The sequence below is a fragment of the Plutella xylostella genome, chromosome 19 (genome assembly GCF_932276165.1).
Source record: "Plutella xylostella chromosome 19, ilPluXylo3.1, whole genome shotgun sequence".
NCBI lineage: Eukaryota > Metazoa > Arthropoda > Insecta > Lepidoptera > Plutellidae > Plutella > Plutella xylostella.
The window spans coordinates 834,389-860,244 of record NC_063999.1 but is presented as its reverse complement, the minus strand read 5'-3'; the positions used below and the strand labels follow the sequence as shown (position 1 = coordinate 860,244).

At 37.9% G+C, this 25,856-nt stretch overlaps 1 protein-coding gene and 1 long non-coding RNA gene across 2 annotated transcripts in view; one reads left to right on the top strand and one right to left on the bottom strand.

Annotated features, from left to right (window-relative positions):
- Positions 1–15,918, top strand: part of LOC105384062 (focadhesin) — a 29,557-nt gene extending 13,639 nt beyond the window's left edge. The window contains exons 14-20 of the mRNA XM_048627897.1: positions 4,947–5,091; positions 5,368–5,655; positions 6,021–6,111; positions 6,594–6,687; positions 7,091–7,207; positions 15,111–15,300; positions 15,611–15,918. Coding sequence (XP_048483854.1) covers positions 4,947–5,091; positions 5,368–5,655; positions 6,021–6,111; positions 6,594–6,687; positions 7,091–7,207; positions 15,111–15,300; positions 15,611–15,763 — 1,078 coding nt within the window. The 3' untranslated portion in view covers positions 15,764–15,918. The remainder of the gene's footprint in view (positions 1–4,946; positions 5,092–5,367; positions 5,656–6,020; positions 6,112–6,593; positions 6,688–7,090; positions 7,208–15,110; positions 15,301–15,610) is intronic.
- Positions 15,919–19,133: 3,215 nt separating this feature from the next.
- LOC125489967 lies at positions 19,134–25,623 on the bottom strand. Its single transcript, XR_007267371.1, has 3 exons — positions 25,322–25,623; positions 25,053–25,238; positions 19,134–19,559 (listed from the first exon to the last, which is right to left on the bottom strand). It is a non-coding gene; the product is annotated as an uncharacterized LOC125489967 (long non-coding RNA).
- Positions 25,624–25,856: the final 233 nt, after the last annotated feature.

Sequence of the window (25,856 nt, the reverse complement as noted above, 5' to 3'; positions counted from 1 at the left end):
AGTACAGCCTGCAACGACGAGCCAGCTACTACAGTCTGCAACGACGAGCCAGCCGTCCCGACGAGCAGCCCGTCACCGTGCGACCGGTCCGAGATTGCCCTGTCTTCAACACCGAGTACCTGCCTGCTTCGAGAAGCTCCTTATGAGACAATTGTCTTCTCAGATAAGCTAGGTAGCAAAATGGGTCACATGTTAAATGACTATCTTAAACAAAAAGTCATTAATATATGTATGCCAGGGGCTTCTTATAACCAAATTGTAGATAGAATTTTGTCAGGACAATACAGTGCAAACACTACATTAGTATTGTTAATTGGAAACAGCTTAGATGTGACAGAAAATGACTTAATAAGATGCTATGACGCCCTTTCTACCATGGAAATCAAGAAAACGATAATCTGTGCTTTTCCCTATTCCGCTTCACGGTCTCATAAGCAGAACACTCAGATACATGAGTTAAATATGTTGATATTTAACATGACATTTGGTCATAGGGAACAGATGATGTATTTCGATACAAATAAATTTATTCACAATTTTATTTTGACCAAGAGTACATTATTTGTACCTAAGTTTTATAAGCGACAGATAGCTAAATTGTTAGCTTACAATATTTATGACCCTGTTATAAGTAGTATAACAGAAGTAGGACCAACTGATACGATAGTTAGTAGTAATACTAATGTAAATTTAAACTGCCATGCACGACAAGAGATGAGCAACTGAGAGTTGTACACCAGAACATTCAGGGGCTTTCTCGCAAACTTCTAATGCTAGAGTTATTTTTAGAACAATACGACATAGACATAATTTGTATTACTGAGCATCACCTTAAAAATGATGACATGAATTTTAATGTAAAAAATTACAATGTTATTAGCTCATTTAATAGGAAATCGTTAGACAAAGGAGGATCATTAATATTTGTAAAGAAAAATTTAAAATGTAAGGATAGGAAAGATATTGTAAAATTATCGGTCGAAAGAATAGCTGAACTAGCTTGTGTTGAGATGGACAAGTATATAATTTTAAGCGTGTACAGGCCCCCCTCTTCTGACTATAAAGTATTTGAGAAAGTGATGGAGGATAGTCTTACCATCTTATCTAAGAGCTCAAAACAAGTGGTCGTGGTGGGAGATTTTAATATTGATTTATTAGTTGAGACTTCTATGAAATGTTGTATAATTAATTTGTTCAAGTCATATAATTTAAGTAATGTCTTCCTGGAACCTACCAGAATTACTCCCACCTCAGCCACTTGTATTGACAATATTTACTGTAATTGTGATTTTACTAATCATTCTGTAATCAATTGTTTACCATCCGACCACAGTGGGCAAATTATTACGTTTCCTTGTACTTTTGAACGTAAGTCAGCCACTTTCAAGTTCAGACCAGTAACATCATACAGAATTGATAAGTTTAAATCTCGATTGAACAGTAAACTTGGCTACTGTAGAAGCTCTGAAAGAAATCCCAATGATGCCTTTAAGGAAATATTTCAAGGTTTGTCTCAAGAATTTGAAAACGTGTTCACTAAGAAAGAAGTAGATGTTAATTGTAAACTAAGTCTTAATGACTGGGCAACATCGGGAATTTATAAGAGCAGACGTAAATTATATGATCTCTATGAACAGCGTACATTTACTCATGACGATAACTTTAGAGATTATGTAAAGAAATATACAAAGATATTCAAAGCCGTTTGCCACCAAGCTAAATCAGATTATATAAATAGAAAGATTAAAAACTCTAATAACAAGATTAAAACCGTATTGAATATCATTAATACTGAAACCGGGAAGAATAAACCACGTGATTTAAATTTTGAACTTAAAATTAATGATAAAATTGTTTCATCTAGTGAAGAAGTGGCTTCCGTCTTTGAAGATTTTTTCCGTAGTATACCGATAGCTACAACTGAGAACCTTGATTCATCTTGCGCTGAAGCTGAACGTTTGCTAAGAGGGAATGCACCGCCTTGCGATCTCGACTTTCAATTTCATGGTATAAATACACAGACCATAATTACCACTTATAAAGAATTAAATTTAAAAATGACAGAAGATTTATGGGGCATGTCCGTTAAAGTTATTAGTCATGTTATTGATATCCTAGCACCCCACTTGGCTAATCTTTTTAACAGATGCATTGAGGTCGGTGTATTCCCCGATTTGATGAAACTTAGTAAACTAATACCACTTTTTAAATCTGGTGAGAAAAATGATCCCAATAATTTTAGGCCTGTATCAGTTTTGCCAGTACTGAGTAAAATATTTGAAAAAATTATGCTGCATCAAATGCTTTCGCACTTTAATATTCACGGCCTTCTCCATAACCAACAGTTCGGTTTCACCAAAGGTCGATCTACAACTGACGCTGGTGTCGCGTTGGTCAAACACATATTTAGTGCTTGGGAGGAACGTCTTGATGCTGTGGGTGTATTTTGCGATCTATCGAAAGCATTTGATTGTGTGGATCATGCCACTCTACTTATGAAACTTAAATATTATGGGCTAACTGGCAAAGCTCTTACATTATTGGAATCATACTTGAGCAACAGAACTCAACTAGTTGACATAAATGGAGTGCGTTCGGCTGGCTGTCCTGTCAGTATGGGTGTTCCCCAAGGCTCGATTTTAGGACCATTCTTGTTTCTTGTATATGTTAACGATTTACCGTTTTTGGTAGATAAATTATGTGAGATAGTACTGTTTGCTGATGATACTTCACTTATATTTAAGTTGAAGCGACAAGAAGTCAATTTTGACAATGCAAACAGTACTCTTTCCATAGTTGCTAATTGGTTCACTGTAAATAATTTAGCTCTTAACTCCAAGAAAACAAAATGTATTAAATTCACTTTGCCTAATGTAAGACAAGTAGAGACATATTTGACATTGAATAACGATAAGCTAGAGTTAGTAAATGAAACGGTATTCCTGGGTATTACAATTGACTCAAAGTTGCAATGGGGACCCCATATTGAGAGGATAGCCGGTAGATTGAGTTCTGCAGCTTATGCGGTTAGAACTATTAGACAGTTAACAGATGTAGATACAGCCAGGCTTGTGTATTTTAGTTATTTTCATAGTGTTATGTCTTACGGAATTCTATTGTGGGGACGAGCGGCTGACATTAATCAAATCTTTGTTCTGCAAAAACGAGCAATTCGAGCCATATATGTATTAGGGTCTAGAATTTCATTAAGAGATACGTTTAAGGAAATAGGTATACTAACTGTTCCATGCCAATATATCTATGAAAATATTATGTATGTTCGTAAAAACTTAAATTCATTTAGTAAAGTAGGAGCCACTCACGGTATTGAGACCAGAAACAAAAATAAGTTGCTTTTCCCCACACTCAGACTTTCGAAAACAAACACATCATTCATGGGGAACTGTATACGTTTTTATAATAAATTATCAAATGAAGCAATAAACCTTACTGAGCAAAAATTTAAGAATTATGTTAAAGCTACATTATGTAGTAAAGCTTACTATAGTATAAATGATTATTTAAACGACAAAAACGCGTGGTCTTGTCCACCTCAGCTAAGGCTATTGAAAAAATGAAATGGATATAGGTACTTAAGTAAAATTGTAGGTACTAGATATAAGTAAAAATTGTAATAGATTATAAGGAAAAAGTTGAAAAGATGCTCGAGGAGTTTCTTTCGCCATTTCTTTCCTTCTCAATGACGGGGCCTTTGTGAAATGGTGGTAGATGACTATCGACAAATAATTGTAAAATTTTAAGTCGATTAAACCATTTGAATTTTGAATTTGAATTTGAAGTCGCCCACAAAATATTTAGTCCGCGGGCGAGTTTACACTTTTTAATTGAAGTTGAAGGTAACTGGCCTGAAGGTTTCACAAAAGAGGGCCAGTATACCCGAAGACAATTATTAGTGGTAAATTGGTCCGAACTGAAAAAGTTTTAATTTTTTATTACCCGACTGCCGAAGGAGGAGGGTAATGTTTTTCGATTGTATGGTTGTATGTATGTATTTGTTTGTCTGTTTCTTTGTTCCCTCTTGTAGCCTAAGCGGCTTGATAGATTTTGATGTACCTATGAGGTTTCGTTAGAAGCGTATTGATTGCGCGATGGTTATAGGCTGTGACGTTACATTAAAATGTACATAGCGCCCTCTAGAGGACATAAAGTGATGATCGAAAAAATAATATTTTTCCAACTATGCCGTGTGGGGTATCAAATGAAAGGGCTTGATTAGCACATTACAAAAATATGCATATTGTAGGTAAGTATTTAAATCACAACACCAAAATTATTGAAATAAAAAAATGTTCATAAACTAAAACTACTGACATAAAATTTCATAAAATAAAAACAACTAAAAAGTTATAAATAAAAAATATATAATTATAAACAAACAGAAAACCCGACTGCACGCTAAAAAGATGAAAACAAGCCCCAATGTTAATGGAAAGTATCGCAGGCGGGGACCAGCAGAGGGTTCACCATTTAGCTGAATGTTACTTAGATAGGTACATACATTGTGTCGGTCAATCCTCCTCCTTCGGCAGTCGGGTAATAAAAAATTAAAACTTTTTCAGTTCGGACCAATTTACCACTAATAATTGTCTTCGTGTATACTGGCCCTCTTTTGTGAAACCTTCAGGCCAGTTACCTTCAACTTCAATTAAAAAGTGTAAACTCGCCCGCGGACTAAATATTTTGTGGGCGACTTGCCTCCTAAGCCGCTTAATCACGCCTTCCCCAACATTGAATAACATTTAACACAGTATCAGGATATAACCAACTAATAATATTTTATTCAATTTTTTTATTAAATATTTGGGATCGTTTGGTGTCGGAATTTTGTGAATGGAACTTTGAGATTGCCTGTAAGTGCAAATGCAACCTGAGTAAACCGATCATTCGCACATCAACCGTCTCTCTAACTATACGCCTCCCCACAGGTGTTTCCTTCAAGAGTTGTTCCACGCGGGCGCTTGCTGGCGGCGTCCCACGCTCGAGCTGGCGGCCCGGCAGGCCAGTACCAGCGGGTCGGCAAGAAGGTTCCTGGAGAATTACCTGGTGGGAGTGGAGCCGGGGAGTATGGAGGTGGGTTGTTATTGCCAAAGATAATAAAAATAAGATATTCTAGATAGGAAACACGACACTTGTGGCGACTATGATATTTTCTTATTTTTGTTTCTGTTTTCGAAAAGCAATATAATTTTAATCGAAAATGGTATTTTCGGTATTCACTAGATAACATATTTTGTAAATTGGTGAAAATTCATATGAAAACGTATAAAAAACCCCAAAATGGTGACCTTGACCTGACCATGTGATATGAACTCAAAGGTTATTTTGTGCTCCCATTTTTACTTACAGGAATCAGAAATCCTAGACATATTCGAAATGCTGCCGCCATTATGTCGCAACTTGCCGCCAAACAGCATACGAACCCCAATAGAGAAATGCCTCACACATTCATACAATCAAATAGCGCACTTCAAGACCACGAGTGTGAAATGTGAAGAAGTGAATCAGCTGATGTTTGTGAGGCAACTGGGGTTGGTTAAAGTATGCTTGGAGAATGATAAGATACACGACGCGAATAGAACTCTAATGGAACAGATAGTGGAGCCTTATTTCTCCACTCTGGGTGTTGACCATGTGGTGAGTTTACAACTTCATATCATCATCACTTCATATCAATCAATAAATAATTAAGAAAATCCATATGATCATTAATTTCTCATTTCCCATGTATTTCTTTCACAGTTATTGATTTATCTCAACCGCTACACATGTCACATATTCATTCTATCTTACTCGCACATCTTATTTTATCTATCCTAGCTATCCTATCTCGTCTGCTAGAAAGGGATTCTAGCAGAGGAGACGGCCTTCACAACTTTATCTGTTATGTTTCTTTTTCGCCACGCTTATCTACAAGTTGTACCACCCGCTTTAAAAAGCAAATTTAACAACTTTTAATCGCTTTTAAACTATATTCGGTCTACATTTCCATCATCTTACAGGCGTGGCCGGCGTATGTGGAGCTGTGTGCCGCGCTCTCTCCCGCGCTGCTCGAGCGACTCACGTCGCCCGCCTCGTGGTGGACTGTCGAAGGTATGAAACTAATTTTGGGTGACATGAACCAAACCAAACAGTCAAAACCTTAATTTCTTTGTTGCTAGCAATTTTTTTAGTTTGACAGCGTTAGAATTAGAATTCCTGCCTTCAGAATCGATGTCACTGACAAAATATTAGCGCTGCAGTCTAAACTGTGGCTTTATCCTGAGTCAAAGCCCTTTTACTGCCACAGCATAAAATTTACACAAACCTGTTTGTAATCTTCATTTTGTTGTAAAGTGTTTAGCATATACAGGATGTTGCAAAGAGGAAGACAGGGTGTTGATTTCCAAAACTCGTAGAACAAAAGTTGTTCAGAAAGACCCCCTGAGTCACCCCTTTTCGGGTTAGAATACCCTGTATTTATTTGTTATATTACATTGTTAGAAAACCCTTTTTGGAATACCCTGTATTTATTTGTATATTTTGTGTATTGTAAAAGTGAATAAACATTATATCTATCTATCTAATCCCCGCAGGCAGCCAGCTACGCGCGGCGGCGTCGGTGCTGGCTCGAGTGGAGCACCGCGGAGCCAGAGCAGACCTCATCGACGCCGCCATGGCCATGCCACAGTGAGTGAATGTTATTGTAGAGAGTATCGTTTAAAAATAAACGAATACGAAAGATGCCTGGCTACCCATAGCACAGGGTACACTAGTTTGGGAGCAAATAAAGGTTCCCTTTTTATACCAACACCAATAAAATATTTATAAGTGCAATACCTTGTTAGTTATTCAAGTCTGACAACGCTAAATTTGCAACCAGTAAAAGATGGGAGTACCTATATTTTTCCTGGTATGTAGGTATACATTTAAAAAAAAAATGAATTTGTTTCTGTTACAAAGTTAGCTTTGTCGGTCTCTATGCTTAATAACCTACAATAGTTTTTTCGATGATATAAAACATTTTGCAGAAACAGTGGTGATAAATTTGCAAAGTGATGAAATAATCTCAAATGTCCTGATTTATTTCCAGAGAGCACCAGTTCGTCCTCGAGTGTATGCACAAAGCCGCTTTGTCAGCGACTGACGAATCAGCTGCCAGAGCCTGGACGCTGCAACTCATGGCGCGGGCGCAGAGGGCTTTTGTTGAGTAAGTTACTGACTTTATTAAAGATTGTTATAAAGTTGAACCAAATTAAAACTGCAATAATTATTTAGACACCCAGAAGCTATAGAATTTGAAAAGAGTTACAAAATTGTACTGGTGCTAGGTTTTGAAAAAACTTCTCGCTTAAGGCTGTCACTAAAGCTAGAAGAAAATCAGAATCTGTCAAATCTAGTGAGGGGGGGTTGAGGTATGCGGGGCGTTCTCCGGACAATGACATGAAATTTTAACATAGTACTCGAAAACATTAGAGTGAAGACATGCCACTTTGTTAAACATATACTAAGTAAGTAATATTGTTTTGTAAGTGATACGAAAATATTTATTTTTATTTGAAAGTATTTTTAATATTTAATCATTAATTATAAAAAGTCGTGCCCGTGCCGATATTTATACAGGTTGTTGCAAAAAGGGTATACTAAACTAAGCCGAAACCTACGTGTGCAGCATGTTATTGATGTTATGTCTAAAACCCTGGAAATGAAATCAGAAGGTAAAAATTCGCGTTTTTTTTTTCGCGAATTAAGTATAGCCTCACTTGGGGGCAGATTTTAATATAAGAGGGACTACAGGGTGTTGTATTAAAAAAAGTATAGTTAGCCGAAAGGGCGTTACTCTGAATAACTTTTATCCTACGTATTTTTTTATATTCGTGAAAAAAAAAAACGCTTCTCCATATATTTTTTTTTGGTCACGTGACCTTTTAGTTAGACGACCTGTTTTATTTTGGTGTTTTAAAAGCAGAACAGTAGTTTGCAGAACTCTGCATATACAGGGTGTCCCAAAAGGTTTCGTAGCTGGCAAAGGTGGTGATATGGGGTGGTCTGGGTGAGGTATAATATGTACTTAAGTACAGTGAAACTATTAATTCATGAAATTAATGTTTGAGGAACTAAAATTTTCAGGAGCCTGGCACCATTAGGAAAGAAACATAAAAGTCATAACAATTGTTTATGGCAATGGGCGGTTGGCTGTTTTTTGAATTTTCTTATTGATTATAAGGATAATCTAGATAAAAGCAACAATTTACGCATGGTTGCAATTAGGAAAATGATGAAAGATATTCGTAGTCAAGCTAGGGAAGTTATTTATCGAGTTTTTATACAATGTGTAGCGGAACATCAAGCTGGGCACATTTTGTCGAATTTGGAGGATGTTTACGCTCGTACAGCGTCTATGACGGGTATGTAGCATTGTACAAATTGTAATAATTCATTTTTTATTAGTACCAACGCTTCATTTATTATTAGTACCAACGCTTCATTTATCGATAAACCTAGGTTTAGAGCCCAAGTCGAACATTGTTTACATACCACTGATTGTAGGTCAGGAAAGGTTTCAGGAAAGGTCGAACCATAGATATGGCAGTATTTGAATTTATATCTAGAGTGATCACCTGCATGGATAAAGGTCAACCAGTCTCAGCTCTTTTCATGGACATGAAAAAAGCATTCGATTTTGTTGACCACAATATTCTTTTAAACAAGCTAGAGAGATATGGAGTTCGAGGGACTGTTCTAAATTTAATAAGATCATATTTGAATAACCGGTCACAAGTTACACAAATAGGGAGGATATGTCCTAAGTGCAGTACTGAAACAGTATATACTTCAGGTCCACGTCAAACCAAATTTGGAGTTCCACAGGGCAGCGTGCTAGGACCATTGCTGTTCCTAGTATATATTAATGATCTTCCAAAAGTAGTTAATCACCCCATGGTCCTCTTTGCTGATGATAGTACGGCATTATTTATGGAAAAAGATAAAACTACACAAGTAGCAGAAATAAATGCATCATTGGAAATAATAATTGAATGGATGACATCAAACAACTTAATCATAAACTTGACAAAAACTAATTTCATGAATTTTAGACAGAGGGTTAATCCTGATAAATTTGATATACATTATCGAGACACTATTATTGACGAAACACAAGTGACCAAGTTCCTAGGATTGTATGTTGACAATAAGTTGAATTGGAAAGCACAGATTGACATTATTTGTAAAAAACTGAACAAATTTTCTTATGCATTACATATTTTATCAAAGATTGCGAATGAAGGAACGGTCGTCATAGCCTACTTTGGATATGTATATTCCACTCTAAGGTATGGCATAATATTCTGGGGTAATTCTACTGACATAGGACATGTTTTTAAATCGCAAAAAAAGTGCATTCGCGCTATAAAAAAAAAAAACCGACTGATAGTTGTAAACAGCACTTTATTGAATTAAAAATTCTTACATTGCCGTGTCTGTACATTTACGAGATAGTTTCCTATTTGAAATCCAACAGACATCTCTTTAACACTTTCAGAAGTCGAAGATGCAAAAACAAAGTAGCTTCAAATCCACATAAGTCGGCTTTGTACAACAAAAGCGTCTTAGGAATGGCTCCAAAAATATTTAATAGTTTGCCATCTCAAATAAGAGATATAGACAACGTCGTGCATTTTAGGTACGAATTGAAAAAGATGTTACTTGCAAAGGCATATTACACTGTACATGAGTTCTTTACAGACCAAAACCAGATATATTAAGGGCACATCCGAACGAATAGCTAAATATGTACTTAATCATGAGTCAGGCACGATTATCATTGATTAATTTATACTTATTCTTTGACACGATTAATAACAATTTTGACTTATATATTATTTTTTATTTTAATGTCTGTACAATTTGATAATTTAGGTAATTTGACTTTCTGTATGATATCATAGCATGACATAGCATGACATTTAAATATTTTATATAATCAATTTATAACTAATATTATTTGTACACCTTTACGGTAGACCATAGCAGTAGATTTAAAAATGACTTTGTAAACACCTGTCTGAAACCTATGTGTCACAAATAAATGATTTTGAAGTTTGAAGTTTGAAGGTTTCATCTGGTTTCAGTTGAGTCAAACCATAACATTTTGATACTTGAAGATATATTTTTTGATTACTTACTTAATTCACATTGTATGAATTTGGTGGACATTGCGTAACTCAAAAAGATTTTTTTATTTTATTTTATAGTTGTATCGGACCATCGTGCTAAAGAGGGCAAAATATGAAAAATTTCTAACTCCTGGAAGAAACAGAACTGGCCGTCCAAAAATAGAAATTGATGACTTTACTATGTGTGCCCTTCGTCAACAGATCCAGTTTTTTTATACAGTTGTAATAACGTTATCTAAATAAATATTTATTGGTTTCACTATTAGCCTTCATATTAACACCTTCTAGGTTGTATAAGAGCTTTTTTGTGGATGGTAAGTTGTTTTAAAAATACATAAATAGGTAGGAAGTTCGCAGGCAAAATTTCAAGTATCAAAGTCAGTTATGTTTCGCTATATAGGGTTGCTACATGAAAGATAGCAGTGCCCTCATTTAATTTCAGGACTTTATAGTTTCACTGTATGTGTATTTTGGATATGATAGAAATAATATTTTTGTTTCTTAAAACCAAAAAAAAATAAAACCTTGTTGCGCTCTTTTGCTCACTGTAAGTACCTACAAATATTGCTGTATTAAAAAAATTGCGGTTTTGTAATAACGATTATAAAAAAAGTTATTTTCAAGTCAAGGAGTCAGTACCTAATTACAATTTCAGTCAACACCAGGTGAACTGAAAAAAAATAGATAGTTCTAATTATTCTATAATCACTTTAGATCGCAAACATTGTAACTCCACTTTTCTCGGCGAAAAGTCAATTAGTGTCAGTTGGTGTCAATTAGGGCATGCAATACCGGAATAATTTTCAATACCGGTATTGAGTTTCGGTATTACTACTTCGGGATTCCGGTACTAATACCGGTATTAGACTTTCTTGTTGTTATAAATGGCAAATATTGTGTTTAAAGGACTATAGGCCAAAATTAAACAAGAAAAGGCAATCAAATTCTGTAATTATAGATATAGATTTCTACGACAATTGAGTATTAGAGTTAAAATGATAGATTTGAAAAAAAAAATTGGTGTCGGTTTACGCATGGGCAACAGTAGATTTCCAACGGCCAAAAACTACATTAAACTATTGGAAACAAGTGCGCTTTCATAGTATATAAGAACACAAGGCTAACTATACCTTAATCGCTTTATTTATAGCCTAAAAAGTCCGATTCCGGTATTACTTCAATACCGGTATTAACTTTCAATACTGGTATTGAAAAATACTTATTTTTTTTCCGGGTTCCCGGTATTGCGGTATTGTATGCCCTAGTGTCAATAGAAACGTTTTTTGAATTTATATGTTTTGTTTTACTCTTTATTCGAAAAAAAAACTGTATTCCGCATTTTACAATTTGTTTTCCTCTAAACCAGAAACCGTGATTTTTAAACAAGAAAATTTAGTAATTCCCTTTATTTTCATATACAACGTGCGATGTAGGCGAGCGTGAACGAAAACTATGCAATAAGCCTTTGTTTTTATTACTACTTTACTAAAATAAAATAACATACTCAACAATGTTAATATATTTTTTTTGCAATATTGTAAAATTAAAATCTAATTATTAACATGAATTTCAACTTTTTTTTGCATCTATGCGTCGAATGACGGCATGACGGCTGCTGCAGCTACGTGCTGTCCAGACCTCCAACCAATCCCACCAGTACTGCAGGTTGCGTCGAATACGAGCCATTCTCTTCGACTTGACAAAACAGGTGCTCCTGGAAGGGCCATAAATCGCACGGCACCCGTACCGTATAGAGGCAACAGACTCCTTTGCAACAGCCTCCCAGATTCCTAAGTAGCCCATGCACTGCATGGCGAGCACAGCTCCAGCAATGGACAACATTTCAAAAAACTAAAGCTGCTATAAATCGGAAACCATTTCGAGATTTAGCTATAAAGGCCACGAAAAAAATATTTTTGAATTTTTTGGATGTATCATTTTGGAGAAATTCATAAAATAGTCAAAAAGTGCTGATGACGTCATGCATTAGGTGCGATGAATTTTGTTGCTCAAAGCCTATCGATGAAAAAAAAAAAGTAACTGTCACTGTCATTTTTGATTGACGTTGACGTTTTATCGTGACGTTTTGTTGTTTATTTGGGTCATTTTCATAAATTCTGTTCCGACACTTTTTGACTTTTTTTTTTATTGATCGTATATAAAATGGTTAGTACGCATTAAGAGATGACCCGCTATATAATATGTCCCAGAGCATGCCACCGCCTACATAGCAAAAAAAAATGGGGCAAGTACATTATATTTATTTTAAAATAGTAATATATTATGCATTTTTTTTTTTTTTTTAAATAAATTATTATCACTCCACAGACTTGCCCCCTTATTCATAGAGAAGTTACAAAAGGTTTTAACTAATATACTGTTTTGTCCCTCTCTGTCAAAGAACAAATTGTTCATTGTCGGAGAGGGACAAAACAGTTTATTAGTTAAAACGTTCTGTAACTTCTCTATGAATAAGGGGGTTTATGTCCGTGCCTTTTGAAGAGTGGTAATTTTTATGAGATAGTTTTTAATTCTTTTATCTACTTTCTACTCGGTAAGGAAGTTTCATTTATATATATTCTATCTTTTATATATATATTATTCTTTTTTTTCTTTTTCTTTTTTCTCTTTTTTTTTTTTTCACTGCTGGGGGAAAATCCACATGGACACCTGGGAAGAGGACCCAGGTAGTGTCGGGCGTTAACCGACTAAAAACCCCCAGCCGTGTATCTCATTATACAAGAAAACTTTATTATTTTTTTTTCCTTTTTTTTTTTTAATTAATGGTTTTCAGAGTCACACTTACATTAGTAATGGCAACAGACTTAACAAGGACAGGGCCAATGCCAGCTGTCTTCGGAGAACTTGGCACCTAGACACCTGGCAATGGCTCGGCCCCTCAGTCGTTATAGGTCATGTTTTGCCAGATGTTAGTGTGTGACTCTGTTCTTAAAGATAACTTATTTTAATTGTTAGTTATGATATAATAATCAATAGGTTAGTTATACAAATTATTTTCCCAATTTGGCCTATATTTTGCGCTCTTAAGCAAAATTATATTTTATGTTTTATTCCGCCCCGTTTTTTATATTATGCATTCATGTGTTTCAATTATGCTTGACTGGAATGCTTAGTAAAATTATTTTTTCATTATAAGTATTTTGTATCATCAGAATTATCAATGTCACACTTTTTTTGTCATTTGAAAATGACCCATTTGCTGGTTGGCACGTAAACAAAGTTTATGTCACCTGTCAGTTGTCAGTGTCATTTATGTTTTTTTTTTTCGAGACTAAGGCAAAGGACTTAAATCAAAATTGAGCCTAATATGTGATGTCACTTCCGGTTTTAAAATAATAAACTTTAAAGTTAAAAATAACATGGAAAAAAAATGTACATGAAAAATAAAAAATACGGGTCCTCTAATTTTTAATAAACTTTCCGAATAGCTAATAAAAATGTAGGGTAAAAAAAATGAAATGTTGTCCATTGGGATGTCAGCCCTCTAGGAACGCGGTTACTATTTTTAAGCTAAGAGCTAGTTCTCATCCTGCTCCGACAGTGAACGAACGATCACGCATTTCGGATGCCAAACTGACTGTCCGAAAGGTCGAGACCGTACCACCACGTACTACAGAGGTAGTGGGTGCAGCAATGCACCTCTGCCTACCCCGCAAGGGAGTACATTAGTACAAGGCGTGAGAGTGTATGTATGTGTGTAGATATGTAGATAAAGTCGCACTTAACCGCTTTTTTTGCAAAGCTTGTTAAATACCTTCATAGATTAAAAAAAATATGTTCATTTTAGTTCTTCAATTTTTAAAAGTACTTATACTTTTGAACACCCTTTAGTGTACAGACTACCACATCTTAAAATATATATTATAAAAAATTACGGTTTTTGGTTTCAAATAATACAAATTGAGAACTTAATTTTCAACACCCTGTATATTGTGTAGCTTACCTAGCATACACAACCGTTAAAATAAAATAAAGTTAAATTATTACCCCTCAGAATATAAACAGGCTCGCGCTTTGGCATACTGTATTGACCGTATAGTTCTTATTCGGAGAATCTAATAAGTGTCATTATGTGTAATGTTTACCTTTATCTATGCATCTGTAACTCTATAGCAAAAAATGTAAACAAATCGAAAAGGCGAAATGTTTTCTAAGAATTTTCGGCTTTTCTCCATCTAAAATGTTTAGAAAATTAACTTTTCATAGCAAATGCATATGTATTATAATATTTGCAGTCATCATTTGTTGATTTAATCAGTTTTTGTGAAATATTTGATTAAAAATAAAATGGCGTGGGTATCGCTCCTAACAGGCCGCCACCAGGGCGACGACTGAAGAAATCTGAAATCTGTCACGGCGTCATCATTTTTAAACCGGAATTTATTAGTTTTTTGCAAAAAAAGTTGACTTCTGGTCCATTAAATCCAACTCTTTAAGGTAACTTTGTTAAGAATTTAATTACCTACACATACATATAAGATTCCATGAAAATGGGCCCTCTGATTTCGAGGGTTTTTTCATAATAAGTCGAAAAATGGCAAAAGTCATGGTCTGTTTGCAATTTTTTTTAACATACTTATTATAATCCTGCACCAATTTCTAAGCAAATATCATGTTGAGTATACCCTCTGCTACAATATATATTTTTCTCAAAGTGATAGAAGCTACCGTTTTTCCAATCCAATCAAGTATATCAAACCGACTTTAGCATTTTAGGTTTCGTAATCCCCTTAACATAATGCTATGGTGTTTGACCAAAGCATTACTAGTAATTATGTATGTGTAGCTTAGATTACTTTAGATTCTAAGCTTTCTTCCTTCTTGTCACTACAAACAAATCTACATTCTCCCAAACTTATAACACCTCTCTTAGCAAGCTTCAATAACATTACAACCCCACTATCCATCTTCCAGATCAGACAGCGACTCTGCAAAACTCTTCCTATGGGACGTGTTTGTTCTGAGCGCCATCACAACGTCTGGTCTGTGGTCGCTAGCCGACGACCACAGACTAGCGTCGGGGCGCGCGCTGCGGCTGTCTCTGTTCCCCGCGGCTATAGCCAGTCTGTGCGAGAGGGATGGCTGGAGGGACGCTGCTCCACAGGTTAGTTTACCCCCAATCAAGAAGAGATCGAATGATGTTGACCGTCAGATTCTATGAGACCATTAATTTTGTTCTAAGTCTGAAGCATGGTATAAGCCACGTAAGTATAGAAACAACTGATTTCTACTCCCACTTAGGGCGTCTGTGTCTGAAAACATAATCCAAGCATACAAACTGGACCATTGCGTATTTCATTTTCGTCTCTTCCATCTTTTCATGACAATCGATTCTTACACATTTCACACAGGTTAAATAAAATCGTTTTTACACATTTCACGCATGTCATAACTTCTATCCACCTCGTCCCCAGGTGCTAGAGTGTCTGTGCCACACTCGCGACACGATCGCCGACGCCGCCACAGCCCTCTCCTGCCACCGAGCCATCCTCACTATGAAGACGCAGCCACATGTCAACACGCACTTCTGGGCTAAAGCTGTGCATTATAGGACGAGATACGACTGAAGTGTGATTTGTGATGTTATGATTATTTGAAATGTTAGTATTTTTTATTTAATAAATGTTGATGTTAATGTAAATATCAGATTATGAAATTGTTATATATTCATGTTTATGCATATAAATAAGACATCATGTTATCTGAAGTGACCTTATTTGTATTTTTGTAAATAAAACGATGGACTGACTGAATATTTTATGATTTTAATTTATAGTTTATTATTTACAAAAAAACGTAAGTAATACATAGTATTTTATTATATAGCAGTGAGAGACCAATCTATTACATTTCTAACTCAGCTAACAAAGAAAGGCAATATAATGTTCAAGATAGAGGTAGTTACATTAATATACAGCTTAGCCCTGTAGCCCTACTCTTGGCACGCAATGTATTGGTTTCATCTTGCCTTCTCGCCATTTGGCACTCCCGAGATCGACGGTGGTGCCATCTTGTCTTACCTATTGAGCGGTTTTCGACGGAACTCGTCAAAATGTAGTCCAAATTGTGAATTGGCACTCTTGACAACCTTTTTGACAGATGTTATTGTGTTCACTCTTGTGTTTAGGCAAGTCGTCTACGCAAGAACAAATAAACAACTTTTGAGTGGAGATTTGTGAATAAAGTAGTTAAATTATAGCTCGTTTGGGGCTACAATGTACATTAAATTTAAGTACAATGTGTACCATCGCTCTTACGATGAAGGAAAACATCGTGAGGCAACCAGCGTGTCTAGATTTCGCACATCTAGATAATATGTGAAACCCATATGTAATGGCTCGTTTGGCACAACAATTTACATAGGATTTAAGTGAAATGTACCTATATTATCCCTCTTATGATAAAGAAAAACTTCGTGAGACAAGATATCTAGGCAAGAACAAATACATTAACTAACAATTTGTGAGTGGAGATTTGTGAATAAAGTACCTGAATTATGTCTCGTTTGGCGCTACAATGTACATGAAGTTTAAGTAACAATGTGTACCATCGCTCTTACGATGAAGGAAAACATCATGAGGCAACCTGCATGTCTAGATTTCGCACATCTACACTCGCGAGCAACCAAATCGACTCAAGCCTTCACGGCGCACATATACATTGATTTTCCTAAAACGATAAATGGTAAATATAAAAGTGATATGTCATTCGAAAGCTGAAGAATTAGGCTTTCAATTAAGATCAATACCATAAAAAAAAACTAAGCGCAGATTTAATGACGCATTTTAATTGCCCGTCAGTGTTAATTACCTCATTAGGAATCCACGCCTTGCGCTACCTGATCCCGCTATAAAACCTTTCCACATCCGGTGTACCTTATCAGTCGCTTGTTGCAAGTTGACCGGTACACATCTCGTTGCATTGTATTCCTTGTTTTCGCAAACCCATGGATACCACACCAGAAGAAGCTGCTCAAGTTGTTGCCTTGCTGCAACAAGGGTTAAGTCAGCGAGCAGTCGCTGCCCAGCTCCACTTGAGCCAGTCTGCTGTATCCCGAGTATACAGACGGTTCCAAGAGACTGGTGCCTTCAATCGAAGACCAAGAACGGGCCGCCACCGCTGCACTTCAGAGAGAGACGACCGCTTCATTGTCTCAACCTCGCTGCGCAATCGACACCTTACGGGCGTTGATGTGCAGCAAGAACTGAGACGTGTACGACAAGTGGCTGTCAGCGAGTGGACAGTGAGAAGACGCTTGAAGGAAGCCAACTTGACACCAAAAAGACCTGCATCAGGCCCCAAATTGACTGCAGGCCACCGACAAGCGCGTCTTCAGTTTGCTCGAGAGCATCTCGATTGGAGCATTGCGCAATGGCGGTCGGTCCTGTTTACTGATGAGTGCAGAGTGTGTCTGCATGGCAGTGACAGGAGAGGCCGGGTCTACCGGCGTCCGGGGGAACGATTTGCCCAATGTTGTTTCGCTGAAACAGTAGCATATGGCGGCGGTTCCTGCATGATGTGGGCTGGTATTTCTCTAGAGGGAAAAACCGCACTTGTTTTCGTGCCTGGAGGCGGCCGAGGAGGCGGGTTAACAGCTGATCGGTACATCACCGACATTCTACTCGGTCATGTTGTGCCCTATGCAGAATTTGTCGGTGAAGACTTCGTGCTAATGCACGACAATGCCCGCTGCCACACGGCACGAGTCAGTCGGCAGTTTCTGAGAGAGAAGGAATTGCGCACGATGGACTGGCCTGCGCTCAGTCCTGACCTGAATCCCATCGAACACTTATGGGACGAGCTCAAAAGAAGAGTTCGGGCCAGGAATCCAGTCCCTGCAAGCGTGGACGAGCTGAAGACAGCTTTATTAGAGGAGTGGGACGGCATTCCTCAGGAAACTGTCAAAAAGTTGATAAGGTCTATGAGAAACAGGCTGCAGGCTGTAATTAGGGCAAGAGGGGGCAATACAAAGTATTGATTTAAATAAATAAATTTTTATCTTAACATTTTTTGTTTAATTTGTATAATACGATACCCATACCCTTTTTTCCTAAATTCCCGTTTTTCCTACAATTGCGTTCAGACATCATTTATTTCAAAAATGATGAATGGATTTCAATAATAATGATATCAAATTAAAGCTGACATCTTAAGCTTTTAAATGACATATCATTTTTATTATTTCTATTCATAATTTTACTTGTATTAATGTATGTTTGCGCCGTCAAGGCTTGAGTCGATTTGGTTGCTCGCGAGTGTAGATAATATGTGAAACCATCATCCCGCAGTGGACCAGTATGGTAGGAATAGCTCGTTTGGCGCTACAATTTACATGGTTTCTAAGTTAAATGTATACCATCTCTCTTACGATGAAGGAAAACATTGTGGCAACCTAGAGTTTTCATAATATCTAGATTATAATGTGAACCCACCAACCCGCAGTGGACCAGCATGGTAGGACATGGTCCATGCATAGGAAGGCAGTTTAGACGTTAGGGATATGTACAATTGTTCCATTCGAGATAGCCAGGTGCAGGTACGTACACCCCCGCAGAGAATATATAATAGAGCAGCCCGTTAAGCCACAACACCCGGTTTGGTGGAAGGATCCACCATTGACTATGGAGATGAACCACCACTTCCAGCACATCTACATGCCTAAATACTATAGTATCTTGTAAATATTTCAGTACTTAATGAAAAAGATTTGAAAATAAAAACATTATGTAAGTTTCAGAATTCTTTATCTTTATAATAATCATACAGACATACTTTTGTAGAATAATAATTTCACCACCACTGTTGAAATACTTGCAAACTTAATAATATAAGGAACATATTAACATAGGAACACTTTTTATAATATTATTTAACATTTCTTAAAAGAAAAATGTTCATATATTTAAATCAACATAGGTATTACCTAATATAAAATAATATTTTAGTCACCGGAAATATAAATTTCTACTTAAATCATCACATTATCCACTACTGCACAACAACATCTGGACCCATAACTAGTGACGATGGTTATGGGTCTAGATGCCCTTAACTTTGTATTTCTTGATAGCTGTTGTGCAATTTCTAGGAGGATATTGACTCCATCACGGGCAGCTGCTGCAAGGTCCCCTTTAGGCTTTAGGGCATTAGCCCATGCTGTCAGCAGTTCGACCTATCCCTGCTTTTCCTCTATGGCCATCACTCTGTCTACTTCTACATCAACTTGGTAGCGGCGGCTGGATCTATGCTGTGAGGTGCTGTGAGGATGAGCTGAGCGGCTTGATAGTTTAGGATGGGCTTAGGATGCTGCACCTCGACTTTAAGTATGTTATGATCCTGCCATTTACCACGGCAGTCCTCAGTCTGAAAAAAATAATTACACATTAAACTACTTGACCGTCACTGGAAGCTTTATTAATGAGAGAGCATTTCCGTTTCCGTCGAAGACTATCCAGTAACCTTCCTCTTTGTGTGTCAATTCCGGTGCTCAGTGGCGCCACCTGGCGGTCGTGCGGTGCAACTTTACTTCGTAAGTTGCTCACCGCGCCCTTCCCTCATTGGCGTTTTAAACTCCGTCGAGGCAACATTGTGCGCAGCAGACTGTCTCTGCGACCGTTTAAATATTTAATTTAAAAAATATATTTTAAATTCAGTGTTGAATAAGTTAGAACAAAATTTAAAAGTGTAAGTGTAGCACCTACATGTAAGTAACCTTTTAATATTTTTTAAACAACTGGCTTTTAAATTTACATAATCATACGGCACAAGATCATTTAATTTAACGGTTTCCCGTTTGGATCTTGTTATTAGTGTATATTAGACCAGTTAAAAGATATTTTAATTTTGTTTTTGTTAAAATCATCCTACCCTCATGTTTGAGGTAAAAGTTTAGTTAAGATTAGTTGTGTACCGGTGTTATTATTGCAGTAGTACCTAATATGGAGCCTGTGCCGGGCCCGAGTCATGGGTCAGTCCCTGTGCCAGACCGGGACGGAGGCACCCCCCCGCGCCGCCGCCGCCGCCGTCGCCGCGTCAGCAGCAGCAGCAGCTCCAGCAGCTGCTCGTCCAGCTCCAGCGACACGTGCTCGTCTGCGAAGCGCAGCAAGCGCTCCCGCCGGCACCGCCGTAAGAAGAGTAAGCACGAGAGTCGTACTGATCAAAGGATGGATCAGCTGTTCAAGGAACTGGGTGAGCTTCGCAAATATATTACTCCTTCCGGCAATACCGACTTGCCGTGTGACGGCATGCAGGACAATGACGCAACATCAGTATGCTCTGGAGTTAGCGGGCATCTTTATGATAGCGTTGCAGGTTCACAAGACCTCGACCAACGAGAGGAAAGTCCTAAACTGACTAAAGATTTCACTTTTAGTCTAGAAACTAAATTAAAAGAACCTTCCGTTCCAAAAACACCTGACGTTTTTCTAAAGATGCTTTCTGATGTTCAGCGCCTTGGTAGCACTGCTTGGTCAGAGGTTAGGTACGCCGACACGCAGAAGACTTATAATCATACTCCAGGCTTCATAGACCTCGAAACAAACGAGGAGGTGAAAATGTATGATACCTTGCGTAATCAAGCAAATACAGAGAAGGCCTATGCTGCCATCACTTACTGCGTACTAAAGCAAAAAGAGGCATTACAAGAAAACTTACGTAATATTTTAACCTGGGCAAAAGATAATGATGGTATAACGTTTGATACTCTAAATAATAAGATTGATGAGTTGTTCCAAAGTGGCAGTTTCCATAAAATTACATCAGACTTATTACAATTAGTCTGCGGTCACCGGGCAGAAAGCATAGAGATGCGTCGAGACGCTATTACCACTCAGGTTCGGGACCCGTTAGTCAAAGCCACCCTTTCTAGGATACCACCGTCTTCCACATACTTGTTTGAGTCTGAATCTTTCACCGCTGCGTTAGAAAAGGCTGGTGGGGTCCGCAAGGCATTCTGGCCACCGAGGTCAGAACAACAAGCCCAAAAATCAAGTCAGGGTAACAGCCGCCTCTCGCGGGGGCAGGCGACCCGGAGACAAGCAGTTCCATCGCGTGGAGCTCATGGCTTTCAAGAGCCACATTATGTGTCTGGGCCATCTTACAACCCACCCTCGCGGGGTGGATACAAATCTAGTGCCCCCACGCAAAGAACTCAACAACTAAGGGTTGATAATAGCTCATATTCAAGAGCGCCCTTTCAAAATCGAGGCTCGCGGCCCGATAGTGGGAGTTCTAGGGGAAGGCAGAGTACCCAAAGGGGAAACAAGACAAGACATAGGGGGTATAAACAATGACTCAGCTCCATTCCAAGCAGGTCAGTTAGCACAATACCAAAATCAGTGGCAACTAATGGGAGCACCAACGATTATTTTGAAATTGATCCAGGGGTATCGCATACCGTTTTGGCAAAAGCCTCCGTTAATTTTTCCAAATGTAAACAAAGGTCCATTTCACACACCTGTCTCGAACGAAATGTCTGCAGTCGTGGAAAAAATGAAATCGCAGGGCATTTTAAAAATAGCTCAACCGTCCCCAAGTTTCATATCCCCCATGTTTCTGGTACCGAAGGCGGACGGATCAGCCCGCCCCATTTTCAATCTCAAAGCTCTGAATTACTACGTCATGACAGAACCCTTTCATTTGATAAACATGTATCGCGTCCCAGACTTTCTACAACCCCAAGACTGGCTTTGCAAGATCGACCTTTCCCAAGCGTACTTCCATCTGAAAGTCACGAAGTCACAGAGGCGCTTTCTTCGCCTAATATACAATCAAGAACTGTTAGAGATGACCTCCTTACCGTTCGGTCTGAGCACGGCTCCCAAAACTTTTTCAATCCTATCGAACTGGGTCGCCCAAATGTTGCGAGACAAGTGGAACGTCAGGATATTAGTATTCCTGGACGACTATTTGATCGTACATCAGGATATAGAGGTACTTCAGGAACATGTTCGACTAACAGTACATACATTACAGACGTTAGGATGGGTAATAAATTTCGAGAAGTCAGTTCTCCAGCCTCAAAAGAGTATAATATACCTAGGTATTCTATGGGCACCTTGGGAAAATCGCAAATCGTTGCCACAGGAAAAGATTGTTTCCATGAGACAAAAGATCAGTCGTGTTCTCGATCAAGACACAGTAAACATAAAAGACGTCCAGAAAATAGTGGGGTTACTGAACTTCGCCAGTTTTGTCGTACCACGGGGTCGTCTAAATCATCGACACTTAATAATGTTCCTAAATACCATACCGCCCAACTCGACAAAAACTTACACACTAACTGTAGATGTCATCGCAGAACTAAAGTGGTGGATACAGAATTGCCAAATGTCGTCTCTATTGCATCAACCACCTCCGGTAAATTTCCTGACCACGGATGCCTCGGACGAGGCCTGGGGCGCCCAACTAAACCACCTAGCCCTATCGGGAACTTGGTCTCTTCAGGACCAAAAGTTGCACTGCAACCAAAAAGAGATGCTTGCAATTCTGTATGCCCTTCAGAGTCAAGCCCACACAATTTCCGGCAGGTCGTTATTAATTCAATGCGACAACAAAACCGCAGTCGCTCATTTAAAGAAAGAGGGAGGCACCAAATCACCACCTCTAATGGAATTGACTTATCAAATCCTGAGCTTGCTAGACCATTACCAGATAGTGTTCAGCATACACTATCTACCAGGCAGATACAACAGCAATGCCGACAGTCTGTCGCGACACAAACTACCCCCGGAGTGGCATCTTTTGCCAGCGTGTGTGCAGACAATATTTTCAAAATGGGGAACTCCAGTGATCGACCTGTTCGCCTCAGCCACCGCGCACGTAGTCTGCAATTATGCAACTCGAGATCTTACAGATCACCAAGCCCTTCTTCACGATGCGTTCAGCGTGACCTGGCATTACCAGCTTGCGTGGATTTTCCCACCACCGTTCTTGATCCCAAAAGTACTGATGCACCTGAATCACTCAACAGGAGTATACTTAATAGTTGCACCCCGGTGGGAGAAAGTGTTCTGGCGAGCAGATCTAAGAGCCAGAGCCCTATCTGCCCCAATGACTCTGAAGAACCTACAGAAACACTTAGTAGACACCTCGACCGGCCTCGCTCCCCCGAAAGTAGACGAGATTGTTCTAGAGGTGTGGAGATGTGGGGGTGGTCCCAGGCGATAGAGTCATGGAACACTGATCAAATATCACTTTTGAAGGACTCATGGCGGCAGTCAACTTTAAAAACTTACCAAATCGCTTGGAAGAGGTGGGTAACTTGGTGTAGTAGAAAACAGTTGGATGCAAAAAACCCGACAGGTTCAGAATTGGCACAGTTCTTATCCGATTTATATTTAGTTAATAGACTGTCTTACAATACAATTCTTTTGCATAAATCCGTAGTTTCCACCCTTTGCAATACCGAAATATCGAGTGTTTTAAGTTCGCATGTGTTAGTAAAACACGTGCTAAAATCAATTGCTCTAAAAAATCCGAAGGTAAATAATAAATCACCAATTTGGGACGTAAGCAAATTAATTTCCTTTATATCTAACTACGCAATTGACCAAAATAATACTTTTCAAGTATCCCGTCATACGGCTATACTCCTTTTGCTATGCTCCGGTAGGCGTATTCATGATTTAACGTTACTTGCAGTTGATTTGGATCATTTTGTAAAATCGGATCAATTTGTAATATTTTGGCCACAATTTGGTTCAAAGACCGACGACAGTAACTATAGTCAGTCCGGCTGGAAGTTACTAGTCAACGAAAATAATTTAAATCTGAATCCCCCTTTTTGGATAGATAGGACTATCACGTTATTGCATGAGCGACGTGAAGTATCAGGAACTGATAATCTTTTCATTACTGTAAGGGGGGTGGCAAAACCAGCTTCACGTACAGTGATCGCAGGATGGGTTAAAACTATATTTAAGGAAGCCGATATTGAAGCTAGCCCAGGAAGTGTTAGATCTGCAGTAGCTTCTAAGAGTTGGTTTGAAAATCAACATATTGATGATATTCTGGCTCGCGGTAACTGGAGGTCAGCCAATACTTTTAGGAAGTTTTACAGACGTGAAATAAGAATGAATTGTAATAATCAGTCTAGTAGTGTCACACGATTATTTAATCCTATTGATTCTTGATGTTAATTTAAATAATGATTATAGTTCATTACTGTAGTTTAATTAATAAGTGTTCCTAACATAACATTATTTTATATCTAATCACAGGCTTTGTACCTACCTTGATTATATGATTCTTAAATAAAGAGAAAAATGCTAATAATACATTGTCTTTTAATATGTTTAGTCACATTGGCGATCTCAATTACAGAAGCAGTGGCGTCACCAGGCGATAACAAACAGGTCTCATTAATAAAGCTTCCAGTGACGGTCAAGTAGTTTAATAGCAGCGTTTTACCTGAAATAAAACGCATATTAAAATACTTACCTAACTGGAAGCTTTAAGTCATTTCTGCCTGGTGAATTCGAGCCAATAAGGGAAGGGCGCGGTGAGCAACTTACGAAGTAAAGTTGCACCGCACGACCGCCAGGTGGCGCCACTGAGCACCGGAATTGACACACAAAGAGGAAGGTTACTGGATAGTCTTCGACGGAAACGGAAATGCTCTCTCATTAATAAAGCTTCCAGTTAGGTAAGTATTTTAATATGCGTTTTATTTCAGGTAAAACGCTGCTATTAAACATTAACTAACATTTAAAATAAAATGTTTTTCTTTCCAATACTTAATATTTTAAAAAAGTAATGAAGTATGATTAGTGGGTCATCTTGGGGGATTTTAGCTTACGGGGATTTTAATTTGGTAGTCATAATAAAATGAAAAGTAAACTTAAGATTTTAACTTACTTTACGTTAAGTCCATCTTTTCAAGACCCTTCGACCGCATTTAAGGTCGAGGCCATTGATGTTATTTTCTCATAATTTTAACTTCCCTATGTCGGTCTTAAGAAGATCCCTGGCCATTCCTGGGTAACTTTCTAGATATTCTACAAGTAATTTCATCTGGCGGTACGACGGCCGAGTTGCGGAACTCTGTGGGGAAAAACTAGGTTCATTATAATGATCATAGTGGATATACAGATGATTCTAACACGTTTGGTAATTGAACAACTTACCATAATATTGGTTTTTAAACTTTTTACGTTGTTACTTATTATGAAAATCCACCGACCGGCCATGACAACAAGAATTTTAATGACAATTTGTTTTTTTTTTTCGTTTTCATTCATTCTTTCACAGAGTAACTGTCAAAATTGACTCACAATCCAACACAAGTTAGAACCAATTCGAATTAGAACACGATCGTGAGCCAATTCATGTCGGGAGTGCCAAATCTAACTTGAAATTGCCATAAACTTGTGTTCGATCTTAACACAATATGAATTTACGTCTTGCGTGCCAAGAGTAGGCCTACTGTTCAGAATGTAAATATTTACTAATAAAACAAAATATATTACGTAAATATTGAAGCTACACTAACTACACCTTATTCACTTCATCTCTAATATTTTTATTGCAATAGTTCTACACATTAATTTCACGTCGACAAGGCTACACGGTCTACTTGCCCTTACCCCGCATATTCCTAATATCGTCAAGATTTCACTAAACTCATTGTGTCCTCCACACTAATTCTACAGATTTTTGCTT